The 18,568-nt window shown below is 49.5% G+C and overlaps 3 protein-coding genes across 7 annotated transcripts; 2 read left to right on the top strand and 1 right to left on the bottom strand.

Moving 5' to 3' along the window:
• Positions 1-6,578: 6,578 nt before the first annotated feature.
• On the bottom strand, positions 6,579-18,192 carry MOGS (mannosyl-oligosaccharide glucosidase). Of its 3 annotated transcripts, none has more exons than XR_010317954.1 (5): positions 16,755-18,192; positions 16,341-16,567; positions 15,691-15,887; positions 10,634-15,433; positions 6,579-7,592 (listed from the first exon to the last, which is right to left on the bottom strand). XR_010317954.1 is itself a non-coding variant. In XM_003413694.4 (4 exons), exons 1-4 carry the CDS (start codon positions 17,092-17,094, stop codon positions 13,690-13,692), a joined length of 2,508 nt encoding a protein of 835 aa, XP_003413742.1. In that variant the 5' UTR covers positions 17,095-18,192; the 3' UTR covers positions 9,620-13,689. The 3 variants fall into 3 exon arrangements, 1 of the variants encoding a protein (XP_003413742.1); XR_010317953.1 differs by having other exon boundaries at positions 10,538-15,433; XM_003413694.4 differs by lacking the exon at positions 6,579-7,592 and having other exon boundaries at positions 9,620-15,433.
• On the top strand, positions 7,430-10,698 carry INO80B (INO80 complex subunit B). Of its 2 annotated transcripts, none has more exons than XM_023552793.2 (5): positions 7,430-7,538; positions 7,747-7,939; positions 8,153-8,271; positions 8,444-8,613; positions 9,790-10,698. In XM_023552793.2, the coding sequence occupies exons 1-5, from the start codon at positions 7,430-7,432 to the stop codon at positions 10,696-10,698; spliced, it is 1,500 nt and encodes a 499-aa protein (XP_023408561.1). The 2 variants fall into 2 exon arrangements, with proteins under 2 accessions (XP_023408561.1, XP_023408562.1); XM_023552794.2 differs by having other exon boundaries at positions 9,848-10,473.
• WBP1 (WW domain binding protein 1) lies at positions 10,962-13,380 on the top strand. Of its 2 annotated transcripts, none has more exons than XM_010593661.2 (4): positions 10,962-11,047; positions 12,105-12,207; positions 12,334-12,510; positions 12,686-13,380. In XM_010593661.2, exons 1-4 carry the CDS (start codon positions 10,994-10,996, stop codon positions 13,135-13,137), a joined length of 786 nt encoding a protein of 261 aa, XP_010591963.1. In that variant the 5' UTR covers positions 10,962-10,993; the 3' UTR covers positions 13,138-13,380. The 2 variants fall into 2 exon arrangements, with proteins under 2 accessions (XP_010591963.1, XP_003413741.1); XM_003413693.4 differs by lacking the exon at positions 10,962-11,047 and adding an exon at positions 11,072-11,181.
• Positions 18,193-18,568: the final 376 nt, after the last annotated feature.

Raw genomic sequence — 18,568 nt, forward strand, 5'->3', positions numbered from 1 at the left:
GAAATATGCAGAAAAGAATTTAAAACTCTCATGGAATCCAGACTTTCAGGAGCCATATAGGCTGCATGAACCCCTGAAACTATTGCCCTGAGATAATCTTTAAAACTTAAACCAAAAATATCCCCTGAAGTCTTCTTTAAACCAAACAGTAGGTTAGCTTAATTAGTTAAGAATGTTTGCCTTGAGCATTGTGCTCTTTTAAAGGATGATCTATATAGGATTAAAGTAACAACACCAACTCAAAAGGTCAGATAGTAAACTTAGGGGGCAGGTAGTTTATGTTAATGGTGGAGGAACAATTTGGAAAAGGAAGATAAGAATGGCTGCACAACTTGAAAAATGTAATCAGTGTTACTGAATTGTCCATATAGAAATTATTGAATTGGTATATGTTTTGCTGTGTATATTCTCAACAACAATTAAAAAAAAAAAGAATTTAAAAAGTCGGTGGCGTCTGAGATGAACCTCAAAGGATGGATGAAGAGAAAGAAAAAGAAAGGCATTGTTGCTTAATCTCTTCAAATACTGATACTCATTCCTCTAAAATGTAAACTCCTCCAGGGAGGGACAGTGTCTGTTTCATCCACTGTACTATCCCCAGGACCTTAGCACATAGCAGGTGCTCAGTAAAAACCGGTTGAAGCAAATGAACAAAGGACATACTGAAGGAAGCTTGGAGATTTTGAAAGTGCTTGACTGTTCATGGACATCAAATGGATGTTCATTTCAATATCCATTTCAAGTGTTTCAGGGTGTTTTTTGTTCGTTTGCTTTGCTTTTAGCAATAGAACCTTTCTTCCCAAATGCAATCTCACCCGGAATATGTGAAATAGAGTCAGAGCTGCTGCAATGGAAGCAGAGGCTGGAGCCTCAAGCCTTGTCCTCCCCACCCACCCTCAGCTGCCCCAGCTCCATAGTGGAACACGGGCTTCCTGGAAGAGTTTGAAAACCCCAAGCCTGAGACCCAGGCAAGAGGTAAAGGAATGGAGAACATTTGGAAAGGAAGTTGAGCTGAAACCCTGTTGTCTGAAGAGTTTGTACTCAGTATAGCCGAAATTTTGGGAAAGAAGTGACATAGCCAGAGTTATGTTTTAAAGATCATACTTTGTCAGCCTTTTGTGTAAATCCATTGCAGGAGGATGAGACTGAGGTAAGGGAAGCCAGCTTATACTGCTCTAGACTGTGGGAGGAGAAACATGTTTTTTGTGAATTTATTTGTTTATTAAATAAATAATGAGTGCACTTTAAAAACAAAACAAAACCCTAACTTCATCACTTTAAAAATAATATGAAGTAAAAAAATAAAAGCATGCCTTCCCCGCCCCAGTTTCCATCTCCAGAGGAAAACACTGAGACAGTTTGGCACAGTGGTGTGCTGAAGCTTCATAGTGGCTTATGAGGCTTGGTTATTGAATTTTCAGGAAGTGTGTGTGCCAGTTGTGAAACACAGATATTAAAAATTAAATTATGTAAATTTACAGTAAAGTAAATTATGTTAAAGCAAGAGTGATAGGTACTTAAAATTCACCACTTCCTATTCATTCTACTGCTTTTTACTGTCACCTCTTGAGGTTATTTACATCTATAGAGTCTGTATGGTGGAAATGCTGTGTAAGGTTGTGCTATTGCAAATCCCTTCACAACTCTGTTTGGTGATGTCACATTGATAGCTTGAAATCAGCAACAGTGGGAGTATTTACACCACAGAAATGGGTGAACACTACAAATCAGGGCTGTTTTTTTTTTTTTTTTTTTCAGGAGAGCTGTTCGCTAAACATTTACCAGCGTACCACTGATTTGGTGACAATCTTTCCAACTTTGTCCTTTGCTTATGTCTCTATATCTCCCCATCTATGAAGCAGATATTTTGGGAGGGAGCTGTTAGTCACCCACTACACAAATCCTCTTCTTCTTTCTACACAGTCTCATACTGTGTACACTACTGGAAAGCTCAGGCTCTACACTTTCTATGGAAGCTGCAGAGGGACATTCATTCCCCATTTTCACTTCTTCACAGTCCAGGAGTAGGCACTTGCCCTAAGCCGACCAACTGGAACGCTTCCAAGTGAACTTTGAATATTGAGGGAGTGCAGACAAGACCCAGGGAGAGTTTATGATGTACTCACTGCACCTGCAGCCCATGAGGGGGAATGGCAGTGCCAGCAGGAAAGTCCTCCTCATCCTCAGGTTCATGTGGCCTGACTTCAGTGTGGCCACAGTGTAACCTCAGCTGTATGTCCCTGCTGCCTGACCTCTCTTGAATCCTGCCATCATCCAAGGCAAGTACCAGGCAAATTGGGGACATTTTGTGGTGTGAGAAGGTACAAAAGTGTTCAAAGAATGATGGAGACATGTCAAAAGGACACAGAATCCATCTTAAAGGAATGTCCACTGACCAAATCTGGGACGATGAGCATCAAAATAAATGGTTGCAATGGATTACAACCCATGGGTTGAAATAGGAATCCATAGTGATATAAATATATATATATGAGGAGAAGCTGGAATAATGGAACCAGAAAAATCACCATTTGGCAGTTATTGCAGTAGAGTTGATTTATGCAGTGTTCATCGATGAGTACTACACCTGGTGGATGGAGGTTTGATGAGGGATTAGGATATTAGGATAGTTTCAGAGTATTTCCCCAGGAAATACTTATTAATTATGAAGGCAAAAACGGTTTTTAAAAAAACAGTGTCTTTAACCGTTTTAGGTGAAGGGAAAGACAACACACAATACAGAAGAGGTCAGCACAACTGGACTTAACCAAAAGCAAAGAAGTTTCCTGAATAAACCGAATGCTTCGAAGGCCAGTGCAGCAGGGACAGGGCTTTGGGGACCATGGTTTCAGGGGACATCTAAGTCAATTGGCATAATAAAATCTATTAAGAAAACCTTCTGCATCCCACTTTGGAGAGTGGCGTCTGGGGTCTTAAATGCTAGCAAGTGGCCATCTAAGATGCATCAATTGGTCTCAACCCACCTGGAGCAAAGGAGAATGAAGAACACCAAAGACATAAGGTAATTGTGAGCCCAAGAGACAGAAAGGGTGACATAAGCCAGAGGCTACATCAGCCTGAAGCCAGAAGAACTAGATGGTGCCCGGCTACAACTGATGACTGCCCTGACAGGGAACACAACAGAGAACCCCTGAGGGAGCAGGAGAGCAGTGGGATGCAGACCTCAAATTCTTGTAAAATGACCAGACTTAATGGTCTGACTGAGACTAGAAGGACCCCAGAGGTCATGGTCCCCAGGCCTTCTGTTAGCCCAAGACAGGAACCATTCCCAAAGCCACCTGGACTGGACTATAGGATAGAAAATGATACTGGTGAGGAGTAAGCTTCTTGGATCAAGTAGACACATGAGACTATGAGGCCAGTTCCTGTCTGGAGGGGAGATGAGAAGGCAGAGGGGGACAGAAGGTGGCTGAATGGACATGGAACTAGAGGGTGGAGAGAAGGAGTGTGCTGTCTCATTAGGGGGAAAGCAACTAGAAGTATATAGCAAGGTGTATATGAATTTTTATATGGAAGACTGACTTGATTTATAAACTTTCACTTAAAGCACAATAAAAAAAAATTTTTTTAAATGGTGTCTTTATAGTAGAGAGAGCTGGCAGATATCCCCTGGTCCAGGTGACAATGGCGGTGGGAAGGGCTGACATTTGTGCTTCCTGATACACTGAGAAGAGCACAGCCTGATTTTTTGCCCAGAACATATAAGTCTAGATACAAGGAAACACCAGACAGACCCAGGATGGGGGAGGTTCTACAGAATCAAAGGCCTGTACTCTTTAAAACTGTTGAAGTCATGAAAGACAGAGAAAGAGTGAGGAAATATTCCAGATTATTAAAGATACACCATAAATAAATGTAATGCGTGGATTGAATAGTCCTGGACTGGATCCCGAACCAAAAAGGAAAACATTGTTCAGACAGTTGGTGAAATTTGAGTGGGGTCTGTGGACTGGATGGTAGTGTCTACCAATGTTAATTTCCTGATTGGAAGGGTTGTGTGAAGGTTATAGAAGATTATACTTGTTTGGGAGAAACACATGCTGAAATATTTGGGGGTGATGTGGTATCATGTCTGCCACTTGCACTCAAATTGATTATGAAAAGACTAATAATGGGTATATGTATATAAGTATATACATATACACACACACACGTACATACATAAACAAACTAGATGGTGTCAAGTCCGACTCATGGCAACCCCATGTGTACAGGGTAGAACCGTGCTCCATAGGCTTTTCAAGACTATGACCTTTTGGAAGCAGATTGCCAGGCTTTTCTTCCAAGGCACCTCTGGGTTCAAACCATCAACCTTTCAGTTAATAGTTGAATGCTTAAACATTTGCATCACCCAGGGGCTTCTGTATATAAATATACATACATACATATATATAAAGAGAGAGAAGATGGTAAATGTTAACAATTGAGGAATCTGGTTTAAGGAGATAAGAGTGTTCTTTGTACTTTTCTTGTGACTTTCTGTAAGTTTGAAATTATTTCAAAATAAATTATATTTTAAAATTTAAGGCCACGTTCTATTTCAGAAAGACAAAGCGCTTCCTCTCTGCCGATAAACATGCTCAAATCGCTCCCTCCCTAAACAAAGCAAAACTAAAAACGACACAAAATAACGAAGCTGGTCTCCATTTACTGTCGCCACTTCCTCCCTGCTGGGCATCAGGATGTAGAGGAAACACCACTGGTCCTGGTGTCAGGAAGCCTCTGTTTGAGGCTGGCTCTGCTATTTCCTAACTGTGTGGCTTTGGTCAAATCATGTAACATCTCTGAGCCTCAGTTTCCTGCTTAATGAAATGGGAATAATAGTATCTCTCTTAGAGAGCTGCCACGGGCATCAAGTGAGAGGACGGATATGAAAGCAAGTAATAAGCTACAACATGTTTGTCTTAGTTACCTAGTGCTGCTGTAACACAAATACCACCAATGGGTCCTTTAAAGAACAGAAATTTAGATGGGAACATTTGGGAAAGGATAAGGGTGATGCTGAAAGAACATGATGGACATAGCTAATGTCACTGAACTGAAGATGTGAAGGTTGCTGACATGTCAAGTGCTTTGTGACATATCTATTTCTCACAATAGAAAATATTAAAAAAAAAACAGAAATTTATTTTATCATAGTTCTGGAGACTAAAAGTCCCAGTGGGGTTTCTGCCATGGGGATTCCTTTCTTGTTGGTAGCTTCGGGGGTTCCTTTGTATTCCTTGACTTACAGATGACCTTCACATGTGAAGTTATTAGATTTAGGATCAACCCAACACTGGTAAAGAAAAACTCTATTTCCAAACAGGGTCATATCCAAAGGTACAAGGGCCAGGAATTCAACCATATATTTGGGGGACACGATTCAATCCATAAAAATATTCCACAAATACTAACTGCAGATGATCCCTGCACAAGGGTTACTTTAACGCCTGGGGATGCAGGAGTATTGCTTTTACCACCTGCTAGAATGCAGTCTTTTCTCGGAGCTCTGTCTACCTTCTGCAGGATTGTAAGGGCAGCGCTCTCCTTTCAACCACCTCTTCTCAGCCCTTCCTGGCCCCTCTGCCTGCCTGTCCAGGACAGGTGCCCACTTGTTTCTGTTTCTGGTCCTTCTCCTCTACATCTACCTGCTCTTGCTGGAGTCTTTCATTTGTTCCCATCCCTCAAGAACCTCCATTATTGTGCTGATGACATTCACACTCACACCTTCAGGACTGACTTCTCTAAGCTTTAGAACTGATGTCGATCTCCATCTGAGTATTCCCACAGGCACTTCAAATTCATCTTGGGCAAAACTATCCCATTACTTATTTCTCTCCCTATGTTTTCTTCCTTATGAAAACACTACTTTCCCTCCCAATACTTGGTCTAGAAACCTAGAAGTGATCCATTCACTTATTATTTGTTTATTGAGCCTCTACTATGTGCCAGGCACCACTCTAGGCACTTTGCATTCTTGGTTTGCTTTATTCCTGTGAAGAACCCTGTGAAGTAGATATGACTTCATCTCCGTCTTACAAAGCTGGAATCTGAGGTTCAAAAAGCTTAAATAACTTTAAGTCCAAAGTTGCACAGCTAATAAATGGTGGAACTGGAATTTGATAGTAGGCTTGTCTGACTCCAAAGTCCCTTCTCTAACCTTAAGCTCTAAATCATTATACTGCATGGACTTCTTTCTGAACCCCCACGTAGAATTGCTCATTGATTCTTGCTGATTTTATTATTGAAATATCTGTTGAATCAGTTCTTTCCTTTCTTTGTTTACTGCTGCTATCTTGCTCATACACTCATTTCGCGTATATTTAGATATATGTATATAGGTGTTTTTTTTTTTATTCTAAATATGTTGTATACTGGCTGTAAGAAAACTCATTACAGATCTAGCTGGTGAAAGCTCCCCCAATCCCAGCCTCCAAAGCTAACAACCACTAACAGTATGGTATACATTCCTCAATTTTTTCTATGTATATGCTGACGTATTATGCCTATTTAAGTAGCTAACATCGTTTTGAAACTCGTTTTTCCTATTTCATGTAGGAGCAACACAGATTCACTTCTTTCTTTTTTTTTTTTTGATTAGGTAAAATATACACGTTTTATACAAAGTTCAATAGGCACAAAAGGGTACATTATGAAAGTAAGTCTCCACCCATGTTCCCCAGCCACCTATTGGCAACTGTTGTCACCAGTTTCTTGGATAACCGTCTGCAGCCTCATTGATTTTAATAGCTGCATAGCTTCCCATTGTATAGACGTACCAAAATTTATGTAATTATACCCCAGCAGAAAGACACTTAGATTTTTTCCACTGCTATTATCCCTTGGGATCTAAATTCCATGTCAGTTCTTATCAATTACTTATCACTCTTAATTCTTGGAAGCTCCATGGTGTTTCAAATTTATAGATGCACCATAATTCATCTTGGAAGCTCCACGGTGTTTCAAATTCTATACGTGTACCCTTTCCCTACTGATGAGCATTTAGACTTCTAGGGTCTGTCACTAGTGCCGTTAAGCGCTTCCGCCATTTTCTCAGCTATAGAGTTTCCTATGTATTCCTCCACGGAACTGTGAACTCATCAAGGGCAGCGGGAGTGTTCATATTCATCTTCGTATCCTCACAGCCCAGCACGGTGCCTGGCCCGGAGTACGCGCTCACTAAGCTTGAGTGTAATAATTGAACCGCCCGCGCTGTGTTCTTGAAGTAGCAGAGGCGGGGCGAGGGGAAAAACACGCCCCTTTGGGTTGTCCGGACCTCACAGGTCCCGGAACTATTGTTGGAAAGAATGGTTGTTTCTCGGACGGATTTTGACTGCAAAGCGTGCCCTGCACAAGTATGGCCGCCACGACGCGGAAATAGCCGTTTATTTTGCTGGAGCCTGGTCTTCCGCGGGGCGGAAAAGGCATGTCTGCATATGTCCCGAACCTTTCCAGTCCCCTTTCTTTGCAGGATCCCATGAGTAAGCTGTGGCGGCGCGGAAGCACCTCTGGGGCTATGGAGGCCCCTGAGCCAGGTAAGCGCGAGGCGATCAAGCAACTTTCTCAGTCCTCTGAGTCTCCAGGGGACTCTGCCACAGGTGGGAAGGAGAAAGGGAGTGTTGGTATGGTAACAGCCAGTACCGAGGGATCAGTGATACCTCTCACGGGTGTAAATTCTTCGGGGGTTCCCCCACCCCGCCCCCGCCCAGGTCGAAAAGTGGGTGACAAGCCCTCCTTCCGCAGGGGAAGCGCTGGAATTGAGTCTGGCGGGTGCCCATGGTCACGGAGTGCACAAGAAGAAACACAAGAAGCACAAGAAGAAACACAAAAAGAAACACCACCAGGAAGAGGAGAGCGGGCCCATGCAGCCATCTCCTGCCAAGCCCCAGCTCAAACTCAAGATCAAGCTGGGTGGGCAGGTGCTAGGCACAAAGAGGTGAGGTCAAGGGGAATTTTAGGAGCAGACAGAGGTAGGAGAGGCAGGCTGGGTATTCTGAGAGACAGAGAATGGACACTTTGACCCCAGGGCCCAAGTTAAGGGAGCAGGAACCCAAGAGAGTTTGGGGAAGGCTGGATGTAGCCACCGGTGAGGAGGGACATTCTGAGAAGATGCTTCCCCAGCTTACAGAGCGGTGTTTTTTCTCTGCAGTGTTCCTACCTTCACTGTGATTCCTGAGGGACCTCGCTCACCCTCTCCCCTTATGGTTGTGGATAATGAAGAGGAACCTATGGAAGGAGTACCCCTTGAGCAGTACCGTGCCTGGCTGGGTGAGAAGGATCTGGAGGTGGGGAAACTGGATTCCTCATTGTACCAGGCTGGTTAAGGGAACGGGTTGATTCTGAGAGGGTGAGAACTTTGAGTGCCCCAGTACTAACTTGGCCAAATCAGGACACCCCATCTGAACAGTTCTGCTTTTCTCTCTCCTACTTTCCTTTCCAGATGAAGACAGTAATCTGTCTCCCCCTCCACTTCGGGACCTGGCAGGTGGCTTAGGGGGTCAGGAGGAAGAGGAGGAACAGAGGTGGCTGGATGCCCTGGAGAAAGGGGAGTTGGATGACAATGGAGACCTTAAGAAAGAGATCAATGAGCGCTTGCTTACTGCTCGACAGGTAAGTTGGTGCATTCTTTATTCAGTTCCCAAATCTATATTGAGAACTTTCTGCATCCCAAGCACTTTGCTAGGCAGTAGTATATCAACAGTGGAGAAAAAAGAGGCAAGGTTTCTGTTCTCTTGGAGCTGGTATTCTGGGGTGGGGGAGGGGGTGTTGTTTCTGTCTGAGTCAATTCCAAGTCATGGTGACCCCACGTGTACAGAGTAGAACTACTCCATAGGGTTTTCAAGGCTGTGACCTCTCAGAAACAGATCTCCAGGCCTTTCTTCTGAGGTGCTTCCAGGTGGGTTCAAACCATCAGCCTTCTGGCTAGTAATCCAGTGATTAACAGTTTTCACCAGCCAGGGACTCCCTTCTTGGTTTGGAGAGGGTAAATAAGTAAATAAATAATTTTAAAAAGCTGTAAGTATATGATGAGAAGAAAATAGGGTGATGAAATAGAAAGGGGCAGAAAAGAGACAATATTAGATACGGTGATCAAGGACAGTGTCTCTGAACAGATAACATTGCAAATACCAGAAGGGCTTTTCAGGCAGAGAGACCAGCAGGCACAAAGACTCTGAAACTGGAACAGGCCTAGTAGGGTCAAGAAGAAAAGGTATGGCTAATGCAGAGAAGTGACATAATCTGATTTACATTTTAATAGACTACTTTTGCCTGTATGTGGAGAATGAATCTTAGTGGGAGTAAGAGGTAGAAGCTGGGAGACTAGGTAGGAGGCTGTTGAAGTAGTCAGGTAAGAGATGGTGGTGGCTGGAACCAAGATGGAAATAGTAGAGGTGAATCAGATGACATGGATTCTGATTCTGTTTAGGAATAGACCCTGTCAGGGCGGGAGGAGAAGAAAAGAGGAATTAAGGATAACCCTGAGATTTGGCTTGAGCAGTTATCCAGTTGATGTCTTCTATTGAAATTTCTTTTTAAAAGCTGGTTCCCCCACCCCCTCCTCCCGCCCACACCTTAAAAAAATAAAATAAAGCTTTGTAGAGGTTGGGAGAAATCCAGAGTTTGGGTATGCAAAGCAGGCAGGTAACAGCACTGATGCTTTTCCCCTTGAAAGTCAAGGACCTAAAGCTGAATGTCAGGAGACTGGGAGGAGACAGTACCTGCCACCTCCAGGCCCTGCCTCCAGTGTCCCCTCACCCCCATACACTTCCTTCCGGTTTCCTGCAGATATCGCTTCTCCATCTTCTCCGTTTTCTGACACTACCCGGTCTCTGTCCCCTGCCAGCGAGCTCTGCTCCAGAAGGCGCGGAGTCAGCCTTCCCCGATGCTGCCGCTCCCTATGGCTGGGGGCTGCCCGGCCCCTGCCCTGACAGAGGAAATGCTGCTGAAGCGGGAGGAAAGGGCGCGGAAGCGGCGGCTGCAGGCTGCACGGCGGGCAGAAGAGCACAAGAACCAGACCATCGAGCGCCTCACCAAGACTGCAGCGCCCAGCGGGCGGGGAGGCCGGGGAGCTGCTCGAGGCGAGCGGCGGGGAGGGCGGGCCGCGGCCCCGGCCCCTATGGTGCGCTACAGCAGCGGTGCACAGGGCTCCACCCTGTCCTTTCCACCTGGCGTTCCTGCCCCCGCTGCAGTGTCCCAGCGGCCATCCCCATCAGGCCCTCCTCCGCGCTGCTCTGTCCCTGGGTGCCCCCACCCGCGCCGCTACGCCTGCTCCCGCACCGGCCAGGCGCTCTGCAGCCTGCAGTGCTACCGCATCAACCTGCAGATGCGGCTGGGGGGTCCGGATGGCCCGGGATCACCTCTTTTGGCTACTTAAGGCAAGGACCTAACGCGGACCCGGCGCCCTGTCCCCTGCCTCCTGGTTTTGGTGTCTTCCCCTGTTCCCCCACCGTATTAAATTTCATCCGGTGCCTCGGTTTGTACAGAATTGGGGTAATGGGATATGAGCAGACCAATCCCCCGTACACACACACACCTTGCCCCCGCTGCAGCTTGCGCAGACACCTGTGGCCTGAAAACGGCCGCAGGAAGACCGACCAGACAGCCCCCGGCCTCTTCCAGTGGGGATTACCTGGCGTAGTACGGAGTTTGGCGTCATCTCGAAAATATGGCCCAAGCCAATCGGGGGAAAGTTGATCTTCTGGTCGACCGTTCATTGGATGATAAGACGGAGCCCGCCCTGTTACCCGCTATTGGCTATTATTGCTGTCAGTCAGCGCCGTGGGTCGAACCTTCCCCCACTCTTTGTCTGTGCAAGCTCTTGTTGTCTGGACGAGTGGCAGAGGCGGTGCTCTAGATTGGTCACAGGGAGAAACCCCCGATCTGTTCCTATTGGCCCGTCCCTTGAAGCGCGATGTTGATTGGTAGGACAGAGCAATCTGGGCCCTAGTTGGCAGAGCTCTCCCCGGATGGAGGCTACGGTCGCGGAGTGATGGTGGCGGCAGCGAAGATGGGCCGGGCAGGGACCATGGTGGTGGCGGCAGAGGTGGCAGGGGCGGGGCGGCTGGCGGTAGAGGAGACTCAGGTCTTTGGGGGGCTGTAGGTGGAGGAATGGCTCGGGCCAGCAGCGCAAACGGCAGCGAGGAGGCGTGGGGGGCACTTCGGGCGCCGCAACAGCAGGTATCCCAAAGCTCCAAAAGCCTGTCGCGACAGCCATTTGTATTTCTTTCCTCTTTCCTTGTCCCTTCCTTTTGGGGGGTGGGGGAGGAACTCACGGAGCCAAAGATTCTGTGGCGTTCCTGAACATGCCCCTTCCATTCTTTGTCTAAACTTTGTAACGCAGATGCAGTTGACTTTGCCTGCAGCCTCATAGACCCCATCCCATGGCTGTAGTGGAAGTTTGCAGCGGCTCTCCAGTGGCCAGAGGCATAGCGAGGCCCCCAGTGTCTTGTAACAGTTGTGATGTTTTTCTGTGTGCCTATTGTCACAACAGAGTCCGGCAGCGTCTTCTCTTGAGGGAGCAATTTGGAGAAGAGCTGGAACCCAAACTCGGCGCCCTGGATGTCATCCTTTAGTATCCACAGCAATCCCCTCTGTTGGGAGCACTGCTCTGGGTCTCACACTGCCCCTTCTCTACCCTAGGGAGCCTGAGACCCAGGAGTGGAAAGATCCAGCTTGGGTGGGGGATGGACCATGGAGGGTAATGAAAGCAGCTTTAGAAGTGACCTGAAACCCCTTACCCGTTATCTGAGACCATGTCTGATGGCTCCTGCCAAGACACTCCTTTAACAGAAAGCATCTGGGGAACCAGCTTTACCAGTGAGAGAAATCTTGTGTATGAGAGCTGAAATCTTCCTCTTTCTGTCCACACTTTGCTTCATGTTCTCTAGACTGATTCTTGCTATTCCAAACCCTCTTCCACGTTGACAGCCCTTTGAATATTTGAAAACTTCTCAGCACCCTTTCCCCATCCCGTCATAGGCCTCTCCAAGCTAAATTTGGTTCCCAGGGTGGGATTGTGTGTGTGCATGTGGGGGGCTGGGGGTGTGAACAGTGCCTTGGGCTGGAATCATCCGTGGTATGAAGTGCCTCCTTGTCCCCAGCTTCGAGAGCTGTGTCCAGGAGTGAACAACCAGCCCTACCTCTGTGAGAGCGGTCACTGCTGTGGGGAGACCGGCTGCTGCACCTACTACTATGAGCTCTGGTGTGAGTCTCCAAGGGACTATCCTCAGGTCCCTCTACCCATCCTCCCTTGGACTACAGAATTCCAGCCTTGAAGGACCCTTCTCTGCCTGGGAGGCATCTGAGACACCCCCTCCTCACCTCCTGCAGGGTTCTGGCTGCTCTGGACTGTCCTCATCCTCTTCAGCTGCTGTTGCGCCTTCCGCCACCGACGAGCTAAACTCCGGCTACAGCAGCAGCAGCGGCAGCGTGAGATCAACTTGTTGGCCTACCATGGGGCATGCCACGGGGCCGGCCCTGTCCCTACGGGTTCACTGCTTGACCTTCGTGAGTGATTTGAAGCTCTGGGCTGACTACCATGGTCCCTCCCAAACCAGGAGCCAGAATCATGCCCACATTCCCTTTCCCAGACATCGCAAGGCACCCTGTTCCCTCATAGGAAAGAGACCACTCAGTCCTGGTCACCTCCAACCAGTCAACTGTGCCATTCTCTCCCCTGCAGGCCTCCTCAGCGCCTTCAAACCCCCAGCCTACGAGGATGTGGTTCAACGCCCAGGCACACCACCACCTCCTTACACTGTGGTCCCAGGCTGCTCCTTGACTGCTTCCACTGAATGCCCCTGCTGCTCCTCCACCTCTAGCTGCCCTGCCCACCGTGAGGGAACAAACATGGAAGGTGTTGCCTCCCACCAGCATGCCCCTCATCAGGAGGGTGAGCCAGGGGTAGCGGTGAATTCTGCCTTCACACCCGCTTCCTGCCGCTATCGCCGCCTGACTGGTGACTCTGGCATCGAGCTCTGCCCCTGTCCTGACTCCAATGAACCAGTCAAGGAAGCGAGAGCTAGTGCCACCCTTCCAGATCTGGAGGACCACTCCCCTTGTGCCCTGCCCCCAGAGTCTGTACTCCAGGTCTCCCCTGTGGGGCTGGCTTCCAGTGAAGGGGACATCCCATAAGTAGTTTTGGGCTGGTGACTTACTTGCTTACCAGAAACAGCCCTGGTCCCAACTCCTTGAGTTCTCCTTGACCCCCTACCTGCCCTCCTAGAATCTGCCTGAAGAGGCCGGAGCCCTGAGGAGAGAGGGGACTGTGCTAACTCCACCCCACAAGACATACACAGGAGCCTTTGATCTCATTAAAGAGATGTGAACCAGCCACTTGTGGATTTGGGTGGACTAAGTACAATTTGCTACACTGTACTTGATCTGACTGGATTTGGAGGGGATATATTATAGCTACTTGTCCCACCTTCCTTGAGGACAATAGGCAGCTAAGACCTCTTGGTGAGGCAAAGCTGGCAAAAGCAAGTGTTTGGCATGTTTTTCCAGTTTATTTAGAAAAATAGACTCTGAAATTCACATTCATCCCAGGGCTGTGTGGGATGACAGTGAGGACACACCTGAGATGAGCTGAGGGTATCTGAGGGGCTGGGGGGCAGAAGTCAGAGACCTTGTCTCTCCAGGTCCAGAGGGGTACAAGGGGCCTGTCTCCCCTCCCATCCTTCCCTCTCAGTAGTCATCAGCCATGGCCAAAAGGACAAGGCTGGTCCAGCCTTGGAAAGGGCGGCAGCCCATGCCTCGCCCATCTCGGTCACTATACTGCTCCCATAGGAAGCCTGTGGCCTGGTATTGCCGCCACACATTGCCCACTACATTGGCACGGAGCTCACTGTAGAGCTTGGCAGCTCGGGCCTGGTGGGGACCCTCCAGGTGTCCATAGTGGTGGAGTGCCCCCAAGGCCAGGTAGTTGAGATTGACCCACACAGCACCCCGCCAGTAAGGAGGATCATGCTCGGTATTGCGCTGGCCATAAAAGGAGCTGGAGGCTGCGAGGGAGCGCAAACCAAATGGGCTCCAGAGATGGCGGCTGTCAGCTAGAACGTCCAGCAAGGGCCCAAGGTGGGACGAGCTGGGGCTCAGCAGCCTCAGCAAAAAAGGAAAAAGACTGACATAGCCCAGAGCATCCACATACTGCATTCGAGGTGGGGTCCGGCCCACCACCCGCACCAGCCCCTGAGGGGGCCTAGGCTTTAGCTGCACTGCTTTTGTGTGGTTCCCGAAGTCTGCAAAAACCCCTAGCTCTGGGGCCCAGTGCAGCTTATCCAGGCTTGCCTCTGCCTCTAGGGAGGTGGCCAGTGGGCTCAGGTCGGCAGCTGCCTCAGCCTCCCCCAACTGCTCTGCCAGCCGTACCAGCACACGGGCACCCAGTGCCACCCAACACCGCAGATCCAGGTGCCGCTCGGCAGCTGAAGGGTGTGAGGCCCGGGGGTAGTCATCCAGCCCTGAGGACAGTGTCTTGGGGTTCAGCAGGTGTGGCAAAGCTGGATCCCGGCCCCGCCAACGGTATGATAGTGGTACTGGCCCTGCCTGGCTCTGATGGAGCCAGGAGAACCAGGCAAGCAGGCGGGGGAAGGCCCTGCGGAGGAAGGCCAAGTCAGCAGGGTCACCAGCCTCTAACATGTGAGCTACAGGCAAAAGCAGGGTTGGGGGGTTGGCATGCGCTGCCCGCTGCACCAGGAATTCCGGGGGCACCCGAGCGCGGGCCTCATCCCCCAGCACCTGCTCCCGTCCAATCCAGCCATCAGCATTGAGCAGCCCCAGCCAGTGGCCTAGGGCCTCTCGGGTGAGGCGGGGGTCCCAGCGCTGGACCACCAACTGGTGAAAGCCCTCGTCCCAAAGGAAGCCTCGTGGGAAGAATGACCGGGAAGGCACCGCTGTGAAAAGCGGGACAGGGGGAAAGAGGGATGGGTCTGCCTTCTGCTCAGACTCCTCTACCCCCATGTCTGGTAACACCAGACCTTGTCCGTAGAAGTAGCCGATCCCACCAAGGAGGCCACTGAGGGCAATCCGGCCCAAAGCCTGCTCTTCTGGGCTCAGGCCCTTCTTCTTCAGCTGGAAGGTCTTCTCAAAACGCTCTCTAAAGGCTTCAGCATGGCTCTCCAGGGCCTGAGTCAGCAGGCTGCCTGCTAGCTGCTCCAGGGCTTGGCTTCTTCCCATCCGGGCACTACCTGATTCAAACACCAGCTCCACAGAAAAGGGGACTTTCAGTGTCACCTGCTGTATCAAGAATTGCCCTTGTCCCTGTCCTTGCCCATTTGGGCCTCTGTCCTCCCACTTCAGAGACCTTGGCAAGCCAAGATAGCGTTCAGGGGAGGCCCCTGGGGGCTGGTGCTGAAACCAGCTATTCAAGCGACTCTTCACCATCTCTGTCAGCAGTGGCAGTCCTGGGTTGGAGGACCAGAAGACGTTGTAGCTTCAAGAAAAGGAGATAAATAGGAGACTTTATTCAGAAGGAAGCGGTGGGGATTACGTGAAGAAATACAGGAGGGCACCAGGAGTCAGGGTAGGAGGGTTTCAGCAATGCAGGGAACATGGAGCCTGATGAGAAGGGAAACAAATGGTGGAAAAAGGGGGGCGGGGGGAGGGAATAAACCAGGTTGGGTCTGGATCATTTTCATGGTCAGCACCCATGCCACCTCTACCACCACCCCACACTTTTCTCCCAATTACCTGCCATACTTGGGGGCAGTATCCACTGGATTGGTTGGTGGCAGAAGTGTAAGGCGGAAATCACCAAGTTCACTGGTATGGCCACTGATGAACTTCAATTGCCCCTTGGCCCCAACTTCTGGCACTAGGGCTTCCTTGCCATCTGTCACCACATAGAAGAACAGGGAGACCAAAGGGAGAGCAGAGGTAGCTGAAGACTGGAAGACCAAAGAAGGCAGAAAAAAGTATCAGATTGGCAGTCTCTCTTGAGAGTCTACCTCAGTGAGGGACAGAGACACCAGATAGAAGTAGTATGGCAAATACACCTGTGGTGGTGTCAAAGGTCACAGTGCGAAGGAGGAAGGGCCATGAACAGGGTTCTCTGGGAAATAATTCAGAGCTTTTGTGGTGAGTACGATTCTAAGAACTCTACACAGACTTCATTTAATTCTTACAACAATATTATCAGTTAGTTGCTATTATTATCTCCATTTTCCAGACCAGGAAACCAAGGCTTAGAAATGGTAGAGACGGTCACACAGGCAAGTGTTTAAGGCCAGATTCAAACCAGGCAGCCAGCCTCAGAGCCCCTGCTACTAACCCCCACTTCACAGTGCAAGCGAAGAGTGGAGGGAGTGTGGTCTAAGAAAAAGGTGTCCTGGGGCCCTGACCTGAGGCTCCACAGTCACTCTCCAGCTCCAGTCCCCTCCATGCTGTCCCCCAGGCCTCTTGACGAACTCAGTGGTGAGTTTTAAGGCCCCATCTTGAATATGCTGGCGCCCGAAGGAGAGGCCGTCGTGAAACTCCCAGCCATAGGGACCCACGCCGTCTCCCTGCTCACACGTGTGCCTGAGCTTTGGGGCCCCTGGGATGGCACCCTGCTGCGCCCACATCAGTCCTAGGGATAAAATGGGCACATAAGTCAAAGAGAGAGGAGGAGACCTGTCCCTCTTGGTTCCCAAGAACTTCAGGGTCATCCCTCTCCACAACTCTCCTGGTCTACTCTTCCCCACCCTTGCTCTGGTGTGAGACTATAGGCGCCCAGGTAAGAGTCCACCCGTCTGTCTGCCCTGGGGCCCGGTTACCGGTAAGAAGGGGCTGCGGGCTGCGGGTCTTCATGCCGAAGTAGACGTGGGGGCGGTAGGTACCCCAGAAGAGGTCTGGGGCCACGGCGGGACTGGAGGAGTTGGGGGGCAGCGCCGGGGGCGCGGAGTGCAGCGTGACTGCTCGCCGTGCACGATGCCACGCCAGCAGCCAGGGCCCCGACAGGCCCAGGACCAGCGACAAGACCACCACGGCCAGAACCGCCCCTCTAGCGGTGCCTTGGATCCCTCCGCCCTGTTGTGCGCGGCCGCTCCGAGCAGCCCTCTCGGCTGTCCGCACTCCCTCCGGCGCTGCGCGGCGCCGTCGCTCACCCCGAGTCATCTCGGAACGGAGGTCGGCGTCGCAGGGGCTCGGAGTGGCGGGAGCGGAGAGCCGGTCCTGCCTTGCCTCCCAGATCGCTCGTCGAGCCCGGGCTACCACCGTTGTCAGCCGCAGCTGCAAGCCCGCGCCGCCGGCTCCACTTCCGCCTCCTGCCGGAAGTCCCGCCTCGCCACGTCAGGTTAGGCTCCGACCCCGAAACAGTGAGCGCGGTGGGGACGAAGGGCTGGAGGCCAGGGTTCGCCTCCGCCTGGGTCCGCTAGGTCAGTGTTATTCGGCATCCCCACGGGGTTCATAGACTAGTAGAGAAGTCCAACCTCAATTTTTTTTTTTTTTTATGACAACTATATATATTGAGAACCGTAGACGTTATCCCAGGTGTTTTACAGAAAACCGTGGGTGGCTTTAGAAAGGTCAAATAACTTGGCCCGGGACACAGAGCTGGGAAGTAATTAGCTTCGAACGAAAGGATATCTGAATCTTAGGCTAGATCACTCTGCCTGCACCCACTGCTTCCTTTCCTCACGGAGTGGAGAATGCAGGACTGACCCAAAACGAGGCCTGAGTCCTGACAGCGGGTATAGCTATGCCACCCTGCGATTTCAAACTGTACAATAAGAGGTTGGGCTAGAAGAACCCTAACAAGACCATAACGGTGGTGCATCCACTCAGAGAAGCAAACACCAAAGCAAAGGCACTTTGGGAAGGGATCGCTTGTGTCCAGTTCAGGGAAGGCTGTGGGAAGGCATGGACATGTCAGACTGACCTATGAATCAACATTATATTTGATGGCAGTTCATAAATGCAATTTAGATCATAACTACTTATTTCTTAACAGCCCAGCCCAAAAGGTATTTTTAGAAAGTACAAGATCCTCCTATCATTAAAAAACCCTACTCTGCACCCTTACGCTACTAATACACCCTCCAGCTATTTTATCTCCTCTCCAAACTCATTATCTAAAACTAATACTTTATCCTGCACATCTACTCCCTTATTTCATTATAATCTCGCTTCTAGCCCCACTCTCCACTGGTAGAGTTCTTGCTCATTCAACAATCACCTTCTGACCAAACCCAATGCTGGTCCACAGGTCTTTTATCCTTCTTACTACCATTGTAACTGGTCTATATGGGTTGTAGCACTTGCTACATACCTGAGTTCCACTACTCACATCTGTATCCCAGTACTAGTCAGTTATGGACACAAACTAGATGCTAAATATTTGTAAATTCAACAAATGTTTATTGCATGCTCTGTATCAGACTATGCCATGTCTTGGGGACACAAAAAGGCAACAGCCCCAAACTCAAGTTCACAATCTAGAAGCACAGTGCCAGCACTCAATTTGTTTACAGCAATGGTTGAACCAGCCCAAATTTTAAGATGAGGAAAGAGTTTTTAACACTAGCCAAAGATAACAGACAGTTAATCATGGAACCAGGGAATTCAAATCCAGGCAGTCAGTGTTCTTTTG

The sequence above is a fragment of the Loxodonta africana genome, chromosome 15 (assembly GCF_030014295.1).
Source record: "Loxodonta africana isolate mLoxAfr1 chromosome 15, mLoxAfr1.hap2, whole genome shotgun sequence".
NCBI lineage: Eukaryota > Metazoa > Chordata > Mammalia > Proboscidea > Elephantidae > Loxodonta > Loxodonta africana.